Source organism: Mesoplodon densirostris, chromosome 2 (genome assembly GCF_025265405.1).
Source record: "Mesoplodon densirostris isolate mMesDen1 chromosome 2, mMesDen1 primary haplotype, whole genome shotgun sequence".
In the NCBI taxonomy this organism is placed as follows: Eukaryota; Metazoa; Chordata; class Mammalia; order Artiodactyla; family Ziphiidae; genus Mesoplodon; species Mesoplodon densirostris.
Genome location: NC_082662.1, coordinates 67,914,095 through 67,926,275, shown reverse-complemented (window position 1 = coordinate 67,926,275; position 12,181 = coordinate 67,914,095). Strand labels below are relative to the sequence as shown.

Genomic DNA, 12,181 nt, shown 5'->3' with positions numbered 1-12,181 from the left:
TTTTGCCATGGTATCAGGACAATTTTTGGCAGCAAATGGGTTACTCAACTAAGACTGGCTAACAAATTAGGAAAATTTGTTGCTTCACAAACAGAGGGCCTATAGGTAGATAGGGAACTTTGAGTTAATTTCTTGGCTAAGCAATATCCTTAAGAGAAAAAAATACTGGGCTTTTCCACTATTCTTCTCCTCCATGCTTAGCATGTTGACTTGATACTTGCACTTGTCTCCCCATGATGGCTGACACTATTCTGGGTATCACAGGTAGCTTCGTTAGTTCTTATTGGCCATGGTTTTATCACATGCCCATGACTAAACCAATCTCGAGCAAGATTAGAATTACCATGTTTGGTTTGACTAATTAATATTCCCCTTAGGCTCTAGAGGGTCAAACTTCCAGGAATATGTAAAAAACAAACGCTTGACAAAATCTGAGCTCTCTCAGAAAAGATAAAGGCTAGTGTATGCCCAGTCACCAAGGGGGATACCAACCTGGTGACAAAACAAACAGATGAAGGAAAACACACTGACTTCTTGACGGGCGGGAAATATGGGGAGAAAAGATCCAGAGCCACAGGATTAGGCCAACCCTGAAGACCATCCTACCTTGAATTTCCAGTTATGTCAGTGCATTTTCTTATTGTTGAATCTTCTTGTGTTTAGAAGTGGAGCTGCTGTACTGAATTAGAATGTGCAGATTACGGTCTGCTGAATGAGGGGGCACAAGCCACCCACACGGGGCCAACAGGTAGCTCCCTCAGCATCTGAGCTCCCATCTTGTGAAAGTGAAACTTACTGGGTTGTTTTGATTGAAAGGTCAGTTTCAATACACCCTCACAAAGAAAGTAGAATCACAAGGTGTATTACTTACAGATCTCAAAAGGAGGCAAGGGGGGCAGGGGGTGGGTGCAGTGAGACAAGGAAAGGGCAGAGTTCCACCCTAGCTCATCAGTGAGCAGGAGATGGACAGCAAGGTAGCAAACACCTATTACTTATAAGTTGGTTGGGACAGAGGTCACTAACTTTTCCCAGGCTTAACACTAAGTGCTTATTTTAAAAGGTGCCCTGGGAAAAGCAAAGTGGGAACTTATATAGGAAATCCTAAACTCAAGTTCTTATCTAAAAGTCCAGACTCTGGGTATGAGCAGGGTTATCACACCGTTAAACGCCTAGGTAGCAACTCAGAAAAACAGAAGTTGTTTTTCTCATCACACTTGTCAGAGCCAGGTTTTCCATTACTTGCAACCCAAAGAATCTCAATTGGTGCAGCGGAAGAGGCAGGAGTCAAACAGCATCTGACTACCTACCCTACAATCTAGATCTCAACTACTATGCCATGCTATGTCCCCAGAACCTACATGAGCAATGAGATAGTGGCCAACTGACTTGACTGGCTTAATTGTGAGCATCTCTCTCAATTCTCCCCTTCAGGTTATAGCAAGAAATGAGGACCAGACATTCAGCTGCAGGTATGAATTTCCAGGCCCCTTTTCCTCAGTCCTGGATCTTGTTCCAATCTCCCTCATTGGCTTTTCTTCTTTGCTTTCTCTTCCCATTTCTTTCCTAATATTTCCTAGTATTGTCTGTACCCAAATCAGGTTTTAGCTTGGGGAAACCTAAAATAAAACAGTCAAGTAATGATAAGAATATTCAAGAAAAACAAAGCAGAGGGATTTGATGAAAAGGAAGATAGTAAACCATTTTCTCATATCACTGGGGAAAATTTGAGAAGGTCTTGATGTTAGTAGCCTATGGAAGGAAAGAAAAAGTGATGCAATTCTATTTTATTCAATCCATTCAGCCAGTATATATTGAACACTTATTCTTTGCCAGGCAATTTACTAAGCTCTGGGAATGTAATAGTGAGCAAAACTGATAATCTCTGACTTTTTGGAGCTTGCATTCCTGTCTGGAAAACAGACCTTGGCAAAATAATCACACACAAAAATATAAATATAACTGCTGTGGAAGAGAGGTATGCAGTGTACAGTTTAAAAGAGAAGTTACTGCAAGATGCAGTAGGACAATGGACTGACAGTAACAAAAGATAAAGATGATTTTAATTACCTTGCCAGGAGAGGAGTATCCAAATAGTATCACCTTCCTGCTAGAGTACTGTCTAGTCTAGTAACAGACATGTATTAAAAGAAAAATAATAAATTATGATATATCAGCCAGATAATCTGATTAAACTCACATGTTTGTCTAGTTCTCTTATATAGGTACTAAGGAGCTTCCATCCCTTTATAGTTAGAAAACACTACAATAAATGGGGAATCTAGAATCTTCTAGATTGAGGGTCAGAATCTCATCTTCATATAATCAGGAAATTTGTTAGCACTCCCATTGGGGAGAAAACTGAGATTTTTATTGTGTTTTGTTTTTAATATATTATGCAATTTCAGACAAAAGGTTGTAAAAAATAATAGAGTGAATACTCAACTTAATTATTCAACTTAAGAAATAAAATATTTCCAATATAAGTTAAAGCTTAAAGTACCATGTGCCTTTCCCTCCAATCACATTCCCTTTCCTAGTACACAGAGGTAACAATTTTCCTAAATGATGTGACTATCATCATCATAAGTTTCTAAAATACTTACTATATAAATGTATGTATCCCTAAAGAATAGTTTCATTTCATATGGTTCTATACTTTATATTAATACAATCATATTGTTTATATTCTGCAACCTGCTTTTTCTGTCCATGGTTTTATAGATATGTGATCTGTTTATATGAATGTATATAGATTCTGTTTGTTAATTTTCACTGCTATATATAATATTCCAACATATTCATTCATTCTCCTGCTCATGAATATTTAGCATGTTTCAATTTGAATCCTTCTATCCATAAGCATGGCATGTTTCTCTTCTTAAAATAACCGAATTTTAACTTCTTCAAACTTCTTTCAAAAACATTCTATGGATTTTGCATGATATCAAAGAATGAGTACTCAACTGGTGTGTCAGAAGTCTAGCACTGAAATTCTATATTGTTTAATATGTCACATATGTGTGGATATTTGGTCTGAGTATAATTAAAATGGATCTGGGGAGTACATCCCTAAAAAGATTTTTTCTATAACATCCTTAAATATTTTTTTCATTGTTACCACTGAAATTACAATAGCATGCATGCATGATTACCCTGTAGGCTCAGGAGAAGAAATGTGATAAGCCTTTGTTCCTATGCAGATATAAAGACAGGTCAGAAAGGGCTATCATTATTTGAATTCATGACATATCTTTCTTCTAAAGCTACTTTTAAACTATATAATTTAATTTTTCTTGAAAGCATTCCTGAGAAATAGAGGTGCTTTTAGCCCATGTTAATAAGTGACACTGAAGTTTATTGGATCACCCCAGATCACAGCTTTGATTCTTGCTCAAAATGGCATATACTCAAATTAAGCTGTCTCATACACTTTTCATCTTTGATAGAATAGTTAGAGTCTACATCATTTTAAGTTCTGGCACTAGAAAAGCTATTTCAGCAACTGAATCAACCAAGGCTCCAAATCCCCTTGGACAATTTTATCAGTTATGGTCCATTCGGCTGGCAGTAAAAGGAACCCAGTAGCATAACAATAGGAAAATTTATTATCTCACAAAGGAAGAGGTCTAGAGGTAGTTAGTTGATTCAGTGGCTTATGATTGTCATCAAAGACCCAGGTTCTTTCCAGTTCCTCTGTGCCTTTCTCAGTATCACATTATCCTCAGGATGGTAGCAAAACAGCTGCAGCTGTTCCAGGCATCACATCCAGATACAATAACATTCAGAGAAATAGAGAAATATATCTTCTTATAACTCTTTCTCAAGAATGCTCCTCAGAAGCCCTCTCCTACCCTGACCCAGCAGACTTTTTCTCTGGTTTCACTGTCCACAGTTGAGTCACATGTCTATCACTCAAGCAAATATTAACGAAGGAAGTGAGGCTTATATTTCAGCCAATTAGGCCCACACCTAGAGCCAGGTTTGGGGTGAGCTACACTCAAAACACATGATTACATGCAGGAGGAGGAAATACCCAAACAAAATCAAAGTTCTGATAAAAAGGGAGAAGAAGAAAAGATCCAGGTTAGGCAATCAATGTCATCCAGTAGAGTCAGGTGTCCTAAACCTCCATTATACACTAAGGATACATTTCAAATACCAATAAAGTGAATTCTGGCTCTGCTTTAGCCCCATGAAAGATCTTTACAAACTCCCAGAAAAACTACCCTACCTCAAACCCCTAAATCCTGTTGACTTCTGATCCACAGCTGCTATGGTCTAATGTCTGTGTCTCCCCAAAATTTGTATATTGAAAACGTAATGCCCAATGTGATGGTATGGGGGGGGGTCTTTGGGAGGTGATTAGTGCCCTTATAAAAGAAATGCCACAGAGCTCTCTAGCCCCTTGCACCACGTGAAGACAGAGAGAAGGCATCACGTACAAACCAGAAAGCAGGCCCTCACCAGACATCTAACCTGCTGGCACCTTGATCTTGGACTCCCTAGCCTTGAGAACTGTAAGAAGTAAATTTCTGTTGTTTATAAGCCACCTAGTCTCTGGTATTTAGCAGCCCAAATAGACTAAGACAATAGCTTCCATCAGCAAAGGTAGTCATCAGTAATTTGGTTATTCATGGTTTAAAATAAAGATGAATCTGGGCCTGAGTTGATTAACACTAAGAATGACTATTTATTGTCCTGTTTAGTGTCAAACTGATTTGGGGACTTATTAAATTTAATGTTAAATGGCAGACTAATATTCATTTGCTTGAAGAGCTCTCCAATGTTCAATGTAAATTTTAAAGTATATGGAATTAAGTTAAATTACTGGAAACACTTCCTTCATTTCCCTCCCTCCCATCCCACAAATACAAACTGTTTAGTTAGCAGACCAACTTGGAAAAAATAAATCAGACTTCAAGTAGGTATTTTAGATTAACCTGAACGTTAGCTGTCTTTTTTGAGTGACAGCTAGGTATTTGCCAAATACTATAGATAAAACTCATCCAGACACTCTGCAAGGAACTTTCCTGATCCAGTAGTCTGCATATACTATGCTTTTTTTTCAAATTCACATATTCTTTAAAATAAGTGGCTTTTAAAATGCTGCCAATATACCTGAAGATGTCAGTCCAATTTAGACAGAAATTTAAAAGACTGCCTCAGTTTGAGTGAGGCAACTTTCAAAAATAAGAATGTATCCAGAAATTCTAATGATCAGGTTCTGGCCAGGTATATTGAAATATCTTCTCATCTGCTTCTAGTGCCAGATTTAGATGCCTATTAGCTAAGCTGCAACCCAGGTCTTTAAATTATAAGGGACTTCCAAAACTGCAAAAGTTTCCCAGTAAGAGGAAACTTCTGATGTTCATGTGAGTTTACATGAATTTCTTCTAACCTTGTGATAAGCTTTTGTGAGGCTCGGCTATAGGCAGTGTGCTATTACACCCTTTCCAGGTTTCATGAATTCTTCAAAGTTGATTTGAAAATACACGTGGTCGCCTCACAGTGCTTTAGCATCATCTCAAAGACAGTTCTGCTTTTCACCCTGAAACAAGTTAAACATGCATTTCTTTCAAATACAAGTTTACTCCATTTAAGAATTCAAAAGTATTTTTGATATACATATATAGAAAGAAATAGTCTTGGGCTTCAAGAAATAAAGCCTATAGATTTCATCAATGTACATGAAAATTGGCCATTTGAAAGCTGTCAGTTTGCCTTCTTCTGGTATATTTGGAGAAGAGATGTCTGGTTGGGAAAGCCAAGTGAAGTTACTAGATTAGGCTCCAGCAGATTAAAGGAGACCGTCAATGACCTCAAAACCTGGAATATTATTTTAAGCCATTCTCCTGGTTAATTCCTATGATTCCATTTGCATTCGATCATTTTTCTGCATTTTCCTCCCACTAGACACCTTTTCAAAACTAAATTCTGTGCTGTCAATAGCAGACAGTGGTAAGAGAAAAGTACACCATGGAGCCTTCACAACAGTTGCCTATGGAAGAGGAAGGCTGACATACAAGGCACTTGGGGAGACAAGAGGGCAGGAAGCAGAGAGGTTGCAGGGAATCTCTTCTCTCTCTCATTTCCTCAGCTGCCAACCATTCTCATATTTTCTATGATTTTTCCCCCTCCTTTCCCCCCCTTCTTTCCCCTTCTTCAGTTTCTGAAACATAGAAAAATGCTTTTTAAAATGTCATGCAATTAACAGAAAAGATAATGACTATCTGTTACAGTGTTTATAGTTTGTTCCATGTACTAAGGAAAAGCCATCCTTTGCAGAGCAGCTCTTTCTTCATCCCCATCTCCACCAAGTCCTAGGGAGGGTAAGAGCTGCCTTTGGGTCACTAGATCTTGCATCTAAAGATCAAGGTACTTGTTAGAAAAAAACCTTTTTAAAAGCGCACTATTAAAGAAGACCTTGAAAGGGAGGGGGAGGCCATGGAAATCAAGAGCCCCATCTGGCTGCACTTGGCAGTCCGTTTGAGGTTAAGAGTTGAGCGCAAGGGGAGGGATGGAAGATGTACAAGCCCTTAGGGGCATTGAAACCTTGTCCACTATAGAAGCATGCGTGGCACATAAGAGACATTTAATAAATATTTTAAAATTAAGAACAAGAGGAATGAAGAAAAAAATTTAAGTATATGTAGTCAGAGTTACAAATTAGATCTCCTTATATATTTTCTAGGAGTCTCTAATAAAGATGTGAATTGCTTTTTATTACGTTTGTTTGATGGATTAAAGTTCTTTCTATGAGAATCCTTGCCTTGGTTTTTATTCCAGTTACATACAATCTTATCCACAATGTCAGGAGGTTGAAGTCATTTAGTAGGCTGCAGAGCTGGGGTGAGAACTAGGTTTACGACTATTATTTTCTTGGAGAAAACCACAGAATTCTTACCACTTTAATATATTATTTTAGAGGGGTAATAGTGTCAAATACATTATTTTGCAAGTGAAGCAGTGGGATGAAGGTAGAATGGGTAAAATGTATTTATACTTTCAAGATAAGGGTTGAACATCTGTTGGGTACTAGGCATCGTGCTAGGTGAGACATAGCATAAGGAAATGTGGTTAGGGCATAAGAAAATCAGAAATTATGATTTAAATTAGGGGCATGGTAAATGCATTTCTATCCTTATGAAGATGTAAATCAAAAATTATTCAAGGAGATCCCCTTATGAAATTAGGGACAAGGTGGCTGGAGATTTCTATTTAGTCATCTCAGCAAAGTCTCCCAGTATGGGGTCCATGCGACCCTCCTTCTGGGAAACTTCTTCTCCCTTCTTTTTGGAAACTTCTCTCTCCCTGACTTCATAAACGTAGAGGTTCTAATGAGGGCTGCCTGTGGTAGGACCCCATTCTTTTGGCCACCAGTGATGAGTCTAAAAAGGAGCATGTGATCCAAACCAGGCAAGGATACTGCTAGAGGCTTTGTTTCCCACCAAGTGGAGGAAGTCATTTTGCATTTGTTTAACAAATTCTTTACCTCACATATTTATTCTTTTCTTTTTTTGTGAGAACATTTAAGGTCTATTCTCTTAGCAAATTTCAATTATACAATACAGTGTTGTCAACTACAGTTGACATGTTATACATTAGACACTCAGAGCTTATTCATCTTAAAACAGAAAGTTTATACTTTTCACCAACCTCTCCCTATTTCACTCACCCCACAGTCCCTGGCAGCTGCTTTTATACTCTATGAGTTTGACTTCCCTTTTTTTTTTTTTTTTTTTTTTTTTAGATTCCACATGTAAGTGATACCACACGGTATTTGTCCTTCTCTGTTGGCTTATGCCACTTAGCACAATGCCCTCTGGGTTCATGTGTGTTGCTGCAATGGCAGGATTTCCTTCTTTTTTAATGTTGAATGATATTCTGTGTGTGTGTGTGTGTGTATCACATTTTCTTGATCCATTCATTTGTTTTTAACACTTAGGTTGTTTCCATACCTTGGTTATTGTAAATAATGCTGCAATGAACATGGGGGTGCAGATATCCCTTTAAGTTAATGGTCTCATTTCCTGTGGATATAAACCTGGAAGTTGGATTGCTGGATCATATAGTAGTTCTATTTTTAATTTCTTGAGGAACCTTCATACTCCTTTCCATTATGACTGTACCAGCTTACATTCTCACCAACAGTGTACAAGGGCTCCCTTTTTGCTATATTCTTACCAGCGTTTGTTATCTGGTGTGCAAAGAGAAAAGGCAAGAGATGGAGAGAAAGAGAGGTCTGGCAGAGCAAGAGTCCCTGACTCCAGTGTGTCTATCCTCAGATGCACCACTGCTTTCTCCTGCAGACAACTGAACCCACATGGATTCCCATTTTTGACTAAACAAGTTTGAGTTGGGTTTTTATCATCAGCAATCACAATATTTCTAACTAGTAAACTTAATAAATTTAAAGTGGTCTATATAAATAGGCAAGGGACTTAGCTAAACAAAAGAATTATTTTATGAGTTTTATCAAAATAGATTTTGGGGCTTCCCTGGTGGCGCAGTGGTTGAGAGTCCGCCTGCCAATGCAGAGGACACGGGTTCATGCCCTAGTCCGGGAGGATCCCACATGCCACGGAGCGGCTGGGCCCGTGAGCCATGGCCGCTGAGTCTGAGCGTCCAGAGCCTGTGCTCTGCAACGGGAGAAGCCACAGCAGTGAGAGGCCCGCGTATCACAAAAAAAAAAAAAAAAAAAAAAAAAGGCTTTGGAAACCAAAGACTAGTTAAAATCCTAATCTTACTACTCACTTGTTTAGTAACCTTGGGTTACTGCCCTTGCACTGTGGTTCCAATACCATCTGTAAAGAGCAATATATACATTGCTCTTTACAGATATATATTATGTAAATATATATTATATATATTCTTCCTGAGGATCAAAATTAATAGTGTACATTAAATGCTGTAATTGTAGTCCACTCCATGAAAGGTGAGCATTGTTATATACCACTGTGATGAACCAGAATTAGAGAAAGCAACAGTTACATATACACTGGTGTTATCCTGAAAGAATGCAGCCTGGAGTGACTAAGGAAGTTTTAGGGCATTCCTCAGTCTGATGAGGAAGGAATTGTGTCTGTGTTAAGCTCTCAGAAATGATTCAGAGCAAAACCAGCAGAATTATTTTGTCACAAGATACTATGGACAAAAGACCTAAAAGAGCACATAGATTACCTCCTTATAGAGTTCATAAGGAATTATTTGGTGACATGTGAAAGAACTAACATTTCTAGAGGTAACTAACCCTTCTCTGAAAATTTCTGGGTTTCTCCAGGGGTCTCAGCATATAAACTGGACAATTTGATTAGACACTGTATAGATTACCGATGTCTATGCATAATCAATAACGAGAAAAGTTGCATCATTAGATCACTGGGGAGCTTTAAAAATAACCTTAACTATTGATTTATGCAAAGGGTTCTGGCAAACTGCTTAGATAAAAAGTCTGGTGCTAAAATTGCATTTGCAGTTCTCGGTTGTATATAAATTCAATGTCACACCCTTTGGATTGATGATCTGCTTTTCAAAATTTGGCAAGTGGCTCAGCCATTTTGCAGTAGCAATCGAAGTACCATCACAATGTGTAACCAAAGTGTAAAAGAGATCATCTGGGACATCTTAAATCATTGACAATTGAAACCATAAAACTAATATTAAATGAAACTTCAGAAATGCCAGCTTTTAACTCCAGAAGTCAAATACTCCACCTAAGATGGAAAATGAACAAGTAGACCTTTCTCCCCACCACTCATTCCCCTCCCACCTAGAATGTGAAACAAGAAAGATGCCTTCAAACATTGGAAAGCATCTCCAACCAACCCTTGCTTTGAGCCTCTACCACTGTTCTCACCTCTCAGGCAGACTAATCATTTCCTGCATGGGGCTCCTACAGCTCCTTGCTCGACACCTACTAATGGGGCCATCATGTTGTATCACAGCCACTAAAATAAGTGTTGTCTACCACTCATGACTTCAGGCAAAGTCATAAGCCTTATTCATTCTTGTTCCTTGAGACCTAGGTCTCTAACTCAATAAACATTTGCTGACTATTGACTTTTCCTCTTACAGAAAGGACACCTATCCTTGCTGAGAGGTTGAGTATTGAGGCCTGAGTAATTTTAAGAGAGATCCACCTTCTTGAGGACCTTCAGAGAAATATTCTTTGTCCTCATGTGTGTCACTGTTGAAGATACCCGATAAGAAGCCAGTGAGGTTTTTAAGATAATTGAACCCCTCCAGTTACATAGAAGCCAAATCATTTAACTTCTTAAAAAATAAGTGAACCAACTGAGATGATAGCCAAGGAGGATGGCTTCCCCCCAGGGTGGGAAAAAATGGCTTTACTGAGGCAAAGTAGTGTGTGCCTCTCCAAGACTGTTGGTTATGGAAGTGGGACAGGGCCATAGATTACTTCAAATCTGGATTAGTGCACTAGGACAGTTATCTGGTTTAACTCAGCTTAGACAGAAGGATTTGTTTATCCAGATCCTAGTGTATTAAAAAATTTTTTGCAAGGCTGAAATTTCTAGATTGTTCTTGAAAGTTCCAAATGTTTCATTATGTTTCAGAGTACAAAGTACTCCAACAGATAAAGGTTTGAGATGAGTTTTCTTTTAAGGCCACAGTAGGATAAAACATACTGTAATCCACTTTTGAAAAAAGAATTAACAAAAGAAAGATATTTGCCTTCTATTCAGAAGGACTATTTAACAATCACAAAAACTTTGATAAAATCAGGAGTTCCAGAAGAGTGATTCCTGCAGAAACATCAGAATGATCTAAACCTTACTCCATATAGTGAATCCCACTTTGAAAGCAGAAGCAGGTGGAGCCTGGGGTTTGAATTCACCATTCTAGCTTTACATTGTACTGATTCCTTTTTTGAAAAATGTGCCAAAAAACCCCCCAAAACTAGAAAGCTTAAGAAGGAGGCTTGAAATATCAACCTCTGTATGTTTTAGGGCAACAATTCTCTAACTTTGGCATTATTTGAGGCCCTCAGATTGCATATTCCCAGGACCAGCCCTGCCTCAAAAATCTGCATTTTAACAAGTCTCTTGTGCAGTTCTGGTCTTAGACCACCATTTTAAAGACATTTCTTACAGACTCTTTTAATAAGAAGGATACAGATCTTGTTAAGTATGCTTTGTGTTGTGAGAAGAGGATGAGAATTGAAGCAATAATATTGAATGTATGTAGTATGGTTTCATGTCCTACTTATTGATTTATTTTTTTCTTCTTTTTTTTTATTATTATTATTATTTTTATTTTACAGAATTTACTACAAAACACCATAAAAACTGCCTTCACTTAAGCTCTCTCTCCCCGTATCCGGCGAGCCAACTGGATGTCTTTGGGCGTGATGGTGACTTTCTTAGCGTGGATGGCACACAGATTAGTATCTTCAAATAAACCCACCAGGTACGCTTCACTAGCCTCCTGAAGCAAACCAATGGCGGCACTCTGGAACCTCAAGTCGGTGTTGAAATCCTGGGCGATCTCCCTCACCAACCTCTGGAAAGGCAGCTTCCCGATCAGAAGCTCGGTGGATTTCTGGTAACGACGGATTTCTCGAAGCGCAACGGTCCCGGGTCTGTAGCGATGAGGTTTTTTCACCCCGCCGGTAGAGGGGGCGCTTTTCCTGGCCGCTTTAGTGGCCAGCTGTTTGCGGGGCGCTTTGCCACCCGTGGACTTACAAGGAGTCTGCTTGGTTCGGGCCATTTTCTTTCACCCAATGCCTAAGTATTACGCCGCTTCTCCGACAGCCGCGCCGCTCCCGCTGCCCAATGAAGAGACGCAGTCGCCGAACTAACGGAAGAAGCTCCTCCAACTAACGAAGAAACCACTCTGGGTTCCAGGCGCCCCCTATACCTCCGTTTTTATACCCACGCTTCACGCTGCGTCTCTGCATCATAGTACCCTAATTTGCATACACCAACGACTTTTTCTTTTCTTTCTTTCTTTCTTTCTTTCTTTCTTTCTTTCTTTCTTTCTTTCTTTATTTTTATTTTTTATTAGTTTCTGCTTTATAACAAAGTGAATCAGTCATACATATACAGCTGTTCCCACATCCCTTCCCTCATGCATCTCCCTCCCTTCCACCCTCCCCATCCCACCCCTCCAGGCGGTCACAAAGCACCGAGCTGATCTCCCTGTGCTCTGCGGCTGCTTCCCA

At 39.0% G+C, this 12,181-nt stretch overlaps 1 protein-coding gene across 1 annotated transcript; it reads right to left on the bottom strand.

Annotated features, from left to right (window-relative positions):
• Nucleotides 1-11,277: 11,277 nt before the first annotated feature.
• LOC132483991 (histone H3.3A-like) lies at nucleotides 11,278-11,846 on the bottom strand. The gene has a single exon (XM_060089974.1). It carries the CDS (start codon nucleotides 11,725-11,727, stop codon nucleotides 11,317-11,319), a length of 411 nt encoding a protein of 136 aa, XP_059945957.1. The 5' UTR covers nucleotides 11,728-11,846; the 3' UTR covers nucleotides 11,278-11,316.
• Nucleotides 11,847-12,181: the final 335 nt, after the last annotated feature.